A 10,405-nucleotide genomic window follows, 5' to 3' on the forward strand; every position below is an offset into this window, starting at 1 on the left:
TGGTGGATTGAGGAGGCAAACACAGGCAGTCCGGCTACGCAGTCTGCACCTGTATCTAGCATTTTCTGCTGCCTGAATAACATTTGTTCAAGGACTTGAAGACACAACCTCTACAATTTCAGAATGCATTATAAGTGTTATGTGCACTTATCATAGGATAACGGTTCAGTATATTCTTCTTTAAGACGTTTCTGAGGCATCAAACAGCTGTGAGTGTGTGTGTGTGTGCGCGCGCGCACACACACCTCCACATAGATAGGATTTTGCTGTGTTAATTGTATTTTTTCTAATTACTCACAAAACTATGAAAAAAAACTGGGAGCCTTAGAAATAATTAGCATTATAGGGAAGGTAAGAGGAACACAGTGAAGAGTATTCACAGCTTCCGTATGAATTTCTTGATGCACATCTTTCTGTCTAGTGCCTTGGAGCAGAAGCTACAGTAAAATACATACTGGTTGCAGCAATGTAGGGAAAATACTTCTCTCTTTACCGTGGCTTGTGTCAAAATGGAGAACAAGCTTTCCTACCAAGACCCCGAAAGTATAGAGGAGAGAGTTCAGGAAGATACAAAGACATGCAGAGGACAAAGTCTAAGTGGAAATGGGAAAGGCATCTGATCATTAATGCTGTGGACAGATGTGCATGATTCTCAAAGATGACCAGTGCATAAATCAGACTGGGTGAGGAAAATGTGCAAAAGTAGGTGTCAGGGAGCATCTTTTTCTCCAATGTCTCCCAACACACAGAGGGAAATCCAGGAGCACAGTAGCTCTGGACAGGGCCATTATGTACTTCTCAGGGGGAAGTGTCTTAATCAGAGGGATGCATTTGGAAGGAAAATCTGAACACAAATGGCCCAGGCCCTTCGTTCTCTCTTGTAAGTGAACCTGTCATTCTTCTCTGCTCCTCCATGTCTTCAATAGTAAAAGGGTCAACTCTGTCCAGCAGTTGGGGGAAGGGACAGGTTTACGCCCTGTGCATTGCCTGAGTGACTGGGGCAGGGGTGGGGGTGGGGGTAGTAAGTTCAAGGAATCCTGAGGTTCAGTACTAGAAAACCCTACTTGCCTAAAGGAAAAAGCCATATTCCCCCCTCAGACAGGTCCACAGTCCTTACCTGCACTTCCAAAATCCTCAAAGCACTGAAAACAAAAAATTTTCCCCAATTCATCTGGCAGCAAAACCTTAAGTGACCTGAGTCACAAAAACCTGACCTTAACAGACATGAAACTACAGATAAAGTCCTGGTTTCTCCACTTAGAGCTCTGTGTTGCCTGTGGTAGCCAGTAGCCTCATTGTACCTACTTACATTTAAATTAGATACTCTACTACAAATTCAGATTCTTAGTCATACCAGCCACATTTCAAAGCCTCAACAGCCCAATTTAACTCATGCTACCATATAGGACAATGCAGATAAAAACCTTCCAGCACTGCAGAAAGTAGAACACTGATGTAGAATAAAGTTTCCTCATAGACATATTCATATTTTATTATGGGGTGTTACCCCAGACCCTAAATAATCAACAGCACATGCACCATTTTCTTCTAAAACCTAAAAAAATATGGAATTCCAAAATCACATCTGGCCCAAAAGATGACAAAGGAATATGAGCTTGCATCAGTTTTTAGCAGTAATAAAGGCATCACGCAGCCTTCTTTCTATATTAGACTTTACCTGTTATAGAGTCAATGGTTATGTTCCCCTAAATTCATATGTTGAAGCCCCAACGCCAAAAGTGATGGTATCCTGAGGTGAGACCTTGGGGAGGTAATTAGGTATGGACAAGGTCATGAGGGTGGGCCTCCATGATGGGATTACTATCTTTATAAAAGGAGGACAAGATACAATTCTCTTTCCACCACATGATGACATGACCTTCTTCCCTGTGACCATGGAGGAAGACATGGGGTGACAAAGCTACAAGCCAAGGTACATCAAGGACCACCAGAAGCTACTGACGCTAGAAAGAGACCAGGAAGGACTCTTCCTGAGAGCCATGACCCTGCTGACACCTTGTTTTTGGACTTTTAGCTCCAGATTCATGAGACCATAAATTTCTTTTCTTTAAAATCCACTTTGTGCGAAATATTATGGCAACTCTATGAAATGAAGACAGATTTTGGTCCAAGAAGTGGATGCGGCTGTAACAAATACCTAAACATCTGAAAACTGCTTTGGAACAGGGTAATAATGGGTAGAGCCTGGAGGTGCATGCTAGAAAATGCCAAGATTGCCACGAAGAGACAGTTAATGGCAATTCTGTGGAGGGCTCAGAAAGGAAAGTGGAGAAAGCTTCTATCTTCTTAGAAAATACAGAAATCGTGAACAGAAGAATATGGCCATTGATGTGTTATTGCACAACAGACGGAAGGGGAGTGTTGTAAAGGAGTCACCAATGTAGCTGAACTGTGCTCTAGTGTTTTGTGGAAGGTAGTCCTTGTAAGCCATGCAGCTGGATAAAGGGGTGGCTTGGTTCCTCCTGAGTGCTTATAGTAAATTGGGGTGGGGGGCGAGGGGAGGAATTGAGAATGGAATTAAGCAAAAAAGAATCAGAACTTAAAGATCTGGAAAACGCTCAGCTTATCCCTATTACAAAAAAATGACAAAGCTTGTTCTGAAAAGAACACCAAGGGTATGGCTGACCAACCATTTGATGAGGAAATTAGTATGGTTTATACCCCTATAAACAAGGTCAGCTGGAACTGAGGAAGACAGAGACCGTTTCAAAGGAAGGAAGGCCAACAGACTTCTTAGATCCTGTAGGACTAGATGATTTGGCTGTTCATCAGCGTATGTGTGATTCTTCAAGACAAAGGAAGAACGACCCCAAAGGAGGTCTGGAGATCGGGGCTGCCTCCTTGGTATAAAGGTTGGGGGAAGGTATCACCAGGGCTTCAACAGGGCAGACGGCATGGGTCCAAAGCCTCTTAGAGTCTCAGTGGGCCACTCCTTCCCCAGAGAGTTACAAAAGTGGAACTGCCACCCTAGGGGTATGGAAGGCAGAGCTTCAAAACCAAGAGGTTTATTCCAAGAGCCTTAAGAACAAAGACCAAATGGTATTTGCCTTGCTAGGTTTTGAACTTACTTGGGACCCTTCATCTTTCTTTGGAATGAGAACGCTAACCCTATGCCTGTCCCACCATCCCATTTTGGAAGCACATAATGTTGGTTTCACAGCACAGGTTCACAGCAGGAAAGAATCCTGCCTTAGGATAAATCATATCTGAAGTTCCATCCATAGCAAATTTAGATTGTACTTAGAGGAGACTGTCGGGTGTAGACTTTAGTGTTGTTGCTGGAACAGGTCAAGAATTTTGGAGTTGTTGGGAGGGAATGAACAGAATCTGTATGCAACAAGGACAGGAATTTGTTGGGGGTATGCAGGGGCAGAAGGTTATGGACTTGATGTTTCTGCCCCTCCTCCTTTCATGTGTTGAAGCCCTAACAGCTAATGTGAGGGTAGTCAGAGGTGGAACCTTTGGGATGTAATTAGGTTTATATGAGGTCTTTAGGATGGGATTAGTATCCTTTTTTTTTTTTAAAATGGTTTTTAAAGATTTTATTTATTTATTCATGAGAGAGAGAGAGAGAGAGAGAGAGGCAGAGACACAGGCAGAGGGAGAAGCAGGCTCCATGCATGGAGGACGGAGGACTCCATTCCAGGACCCTGGGATCACGCCCTGAGCCAAAGGCAGATGCTCAAACACCCAGATGTCCTGGGATTAGCATCCTTTCTAAAGAAAAAGAAAACCAGAGCTTGTGTCTTTTGCCATGTGAGGACACATGTGGGAAGATGGTCAACTGCAAACCAGAAAGTGGCCCCTTACCAGGAACCAAACCTGCCCACACCTCAATCTTGGCCTTGCCAGTATCCAGAACGGTGAGGAATAAGCTGCCAAAGCCACTTAGTCTATAGTATTTTGTTGCGAAAGGCACTTAGTCTATGGTATTTTGTTGCAGCAGCCCAAGCTAAGACTTACTTTGTTTTAAACTGGTTAAGAATTGAGGCAAAGAAAGGGAAAAAAAAAAAAAAAAGATTTGAGGCAAAGAGATTACTTATTAGGCCCTAGTGAATTTCAACATAGGGAGAAAATTGTGCTGGCTCCTCTCCTCTTGAATATTCACAGAACAATTAAGGCTAATCACAGTGGAAGATTTTATATGTGTTTTAGAATCATTGTTTCAAGAAGGTATAAGTGCCATCCTTGGCAGAGAGACAGTGGCTAAATGACAAGAAGACTTCCAAGGATTAATACGGATGCCACAGATGGAATTTCTATGTTGTGTGGAAGGTGGGACTAGATGAAGTCCATTGCCTATCTATGTAAGAGAATCCGGTAAAACTCTATTCCCATCCTCCCATCACCCCCCCCGTCCCACCCCCCCACCCTGACACACACTGGTTCTTCTCCAGTGCCTTTAATGTGGTAGGGATTGGCCAGATGTAGATAAACTTCTGGACAGGAACAAGTCCCTTAGAGTCCAGAACATTCTGAAATTTCCTTGAATACCCTTAAAACTACCTTTTGGTATAAGTGAAGTGGGTCAGGGCAGCCAGCCATGGTCCCTTCCTGCTATCAGCTCTGGCTGTCAGGATTCAAGAGTAAGAAAAACACTCATCCACTGGATCCAGCTGATTGTCTTGTCCATGTAGGGATAAGATACTTCACAGAAATCTGGCAGGAACCTAGGCTGGGCCAAAGAGTATCAAGAGGGAGGTTCTGAGTCCCCTGAAGGGGCTTCACCTTGTTTCACTCTGCTATAAGGAGTGCAGGCAAGTAGCTTCCCCAGGCACAGCCTTAGTTTCCTTATCTGTAAAACAGGGAGAACAGCCTCTGGCCCACCATCCTCACAGGATTTGACAATGGAAATCAAAATTAGAATACTGAATGAGCTAACATTTGAGAAAGTAATTTTTACATTCAAAAGACATATATTACCTTTACTACTGATAGGTAAAGTCCATAGGAGCCTTTTAAAACAATACCTATTAATGCAATAATCTAAGGGAGACCCTTGCTGGATTCTTAAACATATTGCTAGGAATTCAACACAAAGCATCTTTTATTTAGAACATAAATTGATTTCCACTTGTAAAGAAAAGCATGACATAATGTTCTTTGTCTTAATTGGACAGTGGAGAGGCTCTTGGGTATTGGCCAAGAATCTAATACTGGATCTAGCCAAAACACAACCATTTGCTTCCTGAACTGCATCCATAAAAATGTTGTGGTAAAGGGCTGCCTCTGATAGAGCATTTACCAAGATTGCAAGGTTTCATGTACAAGTCAAAAAAAAAAAAATCTGTCTCTTCTATTCAATATACCCTCGACTCTCCAATTGAATAAAATTTGAGATGCTGCCCCTATTTCAACTTCTTAGGTAGAAGTCACATTTCTGGTCCTTTTGGATCAATGAGCAAGCTCTCCAGCTCAAATGGTGACCAGGAGACATAAACCGTTCATGCCTCCCTCCTCCTGTTTGCTCAAAGATTAATATATGGTAAAACTTTAAAGAAACTTGAAATTTTGAAGAATCATGTACAAGCTTAAGAAAAATGACATTAATCTTAAATATTAATTCAATATTAAGCTGACAAATTCATGATCGTTGTTTTTTATTTAAAGGAAATACAGGGATCCCTGGGTGGCGCAGCGGTTTGGCGCCTGCCTTTGGCCCAGGGCGCGATCCTGGAGACCTGGGATCGAATCCCACGTCGGGCTCCCTGGTGCATGGAGCCTGCTTCTCCCTCTGCCTGTGTCTCTGCCTCTCTCTCTCTCTCTCTCTCTCTCTCTCTCTGTGACTATCATAAATAAATAAAAAAAAATTAAAGGAAATACAAGTTTAAAGGGAAAATTATTGATCATATTAAAATTCTCACATTCCTTTGAAGCAACACATTTAAAGAAAACCAGGAATTTAGCTGGTTTTACATCAGCAGACTTAAACACTTCCCATGAGATTTCTTTTAAGCTTAGAACTGAAAATTTTAAGACTAAACATTTTCTAACACAATTCTCTCAACCACCTATAAAATGTTTCAGCACCATATAAAAGAAGCAAAACACTGAACCCTTAAGTTGCAGATTTTCATACCCTTTAAATAGCCTGCACATCTCCATGGTTTTCTTTATTCAGATTTAAGTTAAAATCCTGGAAGACATCCCTGAGATTTTTTTTTTCCCCATCCCTGAGATTTTAAGAGGATATTAAAAGAGTGCACAGTAGTTTCCTAAATGCCTTCCTGAAGTATTCAATTCTGTGAAAGTGAGCTGTAAACTTTATAGGACAGTCGTACCCCCATCTCAAAAGTATAGATTCCTTCTAGAATTACTGGGAGCGATCAACTCCTTTCCTCAACCCCCTTGTCATAAGTAAACTTCACCTGAGCTTCCTTTGTTAAACCTAGTTTAGAAAATTACTCTTTGTAGTCCTCTCCAACTGCTTTTCACAAGCAACCAAGTCTTGGGTTTTTGCAAACGACTGCATCTCATGACTGTTAACTTCTCCTTTTCCTTTTCTGTTAGAGAGCCTAAGAAAGTCCCCTACAAACTTCTCCTGCGGGCCGAACATTTTGTCTAGAAAGGAGCAATTCCTGCAGTCTGACCCAGTTTAAGTCTAATGCATCCTACTTGCCCTGCACTTGCTAAGGAACGAAAGTTACCGTTCAAGTCCTAGAACTCAAAGGCGGTGTGGAGCAAAACAAAAAAGGGGGGTTGGTGGGGGCACGACCCACCCACAGATCCCCAAGTCTGCGTCTGGCGCCCACCCGGGGCCGGCGGGAGCAGGCCATGCGGACCCCGAGGGAGCTCAGCCCACCCCGGCGCGCCTCCCCGAGGCCAGCGCGCGCCCAGCCCGGGGCCTCGCCGCCGGTTCCCGCTCAGCCTCCGCGGCCCTTCGGTCTGCGGGCGCCAGGGAACCCCGGGCTCCCTCCGCCGCCCCGCCGGGGACGGGCGGCAGGCGCGGGGAGCCCTCCCTCGGGAGCCGGAGCGGGAGCCGGAGCCGGAGCCGGAGCGCGCCACCCGTCGCGCTGGCGAGACCCCCGCGGGAGAAACCCGCCGCGAGAGCACGGGCGGCCGGGCCGCAGGATGAGCTTCCAGAAGCGTCGGCTACTCTGCCTCGGACGTTTCCGAGCTCGCGCTAGAGGAGCACCCGGGCCGGGGAGGGGCGCGCCACTGGGTGTCCCGGGGGCGGCCGAGGGCGCGGGGCCCGGGGCCCGAGCAGGGGGAGCGCGAGTGGCTGCGGCGCGGTCCCCGCGCGCTCCGCTGGGGCAGCCGCGGCCTCCGCGGGGGGCGGACGGACGGACGGACGGACCCGAGCGCCGGGGCTCACCTTCAGGGTTGGCGCTGATGAAGACCCGCACGCTTCGGCCGGCGGGCACGAGGTGAGTGGGCAGGGCGGAGAGGTTCCCGCAGAAAGCCGCGCGCCGCAGCGCAGAGTCCCGGGGACAGGGCAGCCTGGTGCCCGCACCTGCCGGCCACATCGCCCTCGGGGAGGAGGAGGAGCCGCCGCCTCCGCCGCCGCCGCCGCCTGGTCTCGGTTCCTGCCCGCGCCCCCGCGGAACGGCCGGGTCGGTGCCCGCAGGCGGCGCGGCTCAGAGCCGCCCCGGGCCCGAGGCGCCGCCGGCGAGCTCCGGGGCGCACAGCTCGGGCCGGCGCGCAGCGGCCATGCGGACCCCGGGCCCCCGGGCCGCCCCCGGGGCTCAGCGCCGCGGCCGGAGGGCGCTCAGCCTGGCGGCGGCTACGCGCGCGGAGAAGCGCCCGCGCCCGCCGCCCGGCCCGCGCCCATGTCCCCGCCCGCGCCCGCCGGGACCGAGCGGAAGCCAGCCGCCAAACTTTATCCGCGGAGGGCGGCCCGCCGGCGCGGACACCTGCTCCCGCGGGGCGCGGGGCGCGGGGCGCGGGCTCAGGCGCGGCTCCAGGGGCGGCTCCAGGGGCGGCGGGCGCGGGGGGCGCGCGGGGCTCGGGCTGCCCATGGGCTCCCGGGCGCCTCCGGGGACGGTCCCGGGCGCCCGCGGCGGGCTCCGCGCCGGGGGGCGGGCGGGCAGGCGACTAGCCCGCGATGCCGCCGACTCCGCCGACTCTCCCAGGGGTCCGACGAGCCCCGAGCATCCCCGGGAGCGCGCGCCTGCGTGCCGGCAACTCCCGCCTCGAAGTTACATCGCGCGCCCGAACGCGGCCCCCGAGGGTCCCGAGCGTCCCGGAGGGAGCGTCCCCGCCGCCGCCGCCGCCGCCGCCCGCCAGCCTCGCGCTCAGCCGCGCGGGGGTTCTTATAGCCGCGCCGCGCCGCTCACGTGCTCCTCGCCGCGTGGTCGCGGAACCTTTCCAAGAGCGGATCTCGGCGGGAAGCCTTCCCGAGGTCTCCAGGCTCCTTCCTGCCCCCGCCCGGCAGGTGTCTGGGGGCTCCGGGGGGCGGGGGCCGCGCAAGGTCCCGCCCGGCGCAGGTGGCCCGGGACGGAGGACGCGGCGCCAGAGCTCACACCGGGCCTCGGGCCGCCGTTCCGAGGCGATGCCGAGGCGCGAGTGGGCCCCACCTGGCGCCGCTCCGACGTGGCCGGAGCGGACGCGGCCTGCGCTTACCTGGAGCTGGGGGGGGGGGGGCGAGGGGCTGCTCCACCGCGGGGTGACGCGAGACGCCGCGGGGCCCAGGTGCGCGCTCGCTGCACCTGCCGAGCCCCGGCCAGCTCCAGGACGGGAAGGAGGACCGCGTAGACTAAAAGTGTGATTGTAACGTGGGGCTGGGGGAAGGGAGCAGGACGTGTTTGGATCCTTAATTGCAATTTGGTCTCCAGAGCCCGCATTTGGAGCTCTGGGGCAGAAACTCCGGTCTTTGAGAGAGGAAGAACAGCTTTTACAAATCTTTGAGATTGGCAAGGAGGTGGTTGGGCACAGGGTGAAGGCAGCTGGGCTGCAAGTCTTCTCTCTCCCCACCTGGGCTTCTGCCGCAGGCAGCTCCTGACCTCCTCCTGGCCTGCTGGTGGCAGTGAAGTCCCACGCACTGCTGTTTTCTTTTCTGACCCCACCCCATTCCCAGCACATGCTTTCTGGGGTAACCTTTTGGAAGAACTGGGTCTCTGGGTTTTTAAGGCTGCCTCTCCACTACTGAGAACCAGGGGGCAGTCAGCCGTTCTTACTCTGTCATAATTTGATGCAACCAATAAAGGAGCCTTGCACATGCCCAGGCATTTGTTCAACTGATTCCATTTAGCAAATTATCTCCTTTCCCTCTCCAGCCTTATTACTCCCAGGTGGGAACATCCTTCAGCGGGAAGGAGGTCTCTGAGAGAGTTCCTGATGTCCCAGGAGGTGTGGACAGAGCGTTCCGGACCAGGTTATGAATATACAGTATCTATGACAGTATCAGCCTTTATAAATATGCAGTATTTATTACTGGAGAAAAGAGCCAGGACCACTTTATGCCTAATCTCCAAGTTGTTTATTAGAAACTGATAAGAAGTTGCCAGACTGTCAGGGACCTGTTTCTTTCCTTTCTCCCTCCCCACCCCCCATCTATTTGGTGGTTTCTCTTAAAAATCAGATTAGTGTTTGTGTCTTCTGACCTTTGCTTCACATCTCCAAGTGTTGCACTTTCTTAGGATGACTTTGGGATTTTTGGCAGCCTCTATAACCTAATTAACTGTTCTAGACAGGCCGAAGTTTAGCATCTGCCAGTGTCACTGCAGACCAAGGATGCAGAGGAGAGAGAATTTCACATTTTCTGTGGGCCAGTGTTTTAAAGGGCTCCCTGCACAGCCAGCTTTGCATAGATAGAGCCAAATGCTGTCTTTGGGTTATTAGAGAGGTTTCTACCTAAGGACACCTGATCAGCCACCTCCGTTTTCCATACAGGTGTGTGCGCACACATGTCCCTCTCCTACCTTCTTAGAAGCAATCTGTCTCTTGCTAACATCCGACATTCTAAAACCAGAAATTCATTCATTAGTATGAAAGTGGCATAAGGGGAGTGTCAACCATGGCACTAACACTTTATTAGGAATTAACTAGATTTATTTCCCGCCTTGAGGCACTGTTGGCTATGCCAGTGGGGGGAGAGAGAGAGAAAGAAAGAAACTGGAAGGAGAAGGGAAGGAGCTTGAATGTGGAAGGCAGGCCCTGACATAGAGCTTGGAGACTGTTTTGTTTTTAGATCTGTTTAAAAACGTTACATTTTCTCCTCTTCAAATATTGAATGTGTTATTATTACTCCCATTTTACACATGAGAAAACCAAGGCTCAAAAAAGAGAAAGGGTTGTTTAGGGTCATATAACTAATTAATGCTGCATTGGGGATCCAGGTACTGTGGCTCCTATCTCAGGACTCCTTGCGACAAACCTCTTAGGTTCTCTCATTTTGCCTGGGGCTGGCCCTAGCTAACACCTTTAGTAACCTGGAAAATAGGTT

General features: G+C 50.2%; 1 protein-coding gene across 1 annotated transcript in view; it reads right to left on the minus strand.

Moving 5' to 3' along the window:
- NWD2 (NACHT and WD repeat domain containing 2) overlaps nt 1-7,585 on the minus strand; it is a 174,574-nt gene extending 166,989 nt beyond the window's left edge. Inside the window, 1 exon segment of the mRNA XM_025436945.3 lies at nt 7,337-7,585. Coding sequence (XP_025292730.1) covers nt 7,337-7,487 — 151 coding nt within the window. The 5' untranslated portion in view covers nt 7,488-7,585.
- Nucleotides 7,586-10,405: the final 2,820 nt, after the last annotated feature.

The sequence above is a fragment of the Canis lupus genome, chromosome 3, assembly GCF_003254725.2.
Source record: "Canis lupus dingo isolate Sandy chromosome 3, ASM325472v2, whole genome shotgun sequence".
NCBI classification, from domain to species: domain Eukaryota; kingdom Metazoa; phylum Chordata; class Mammalia; order Carnivora; family Canidae; genus Canis; species Canis lupus.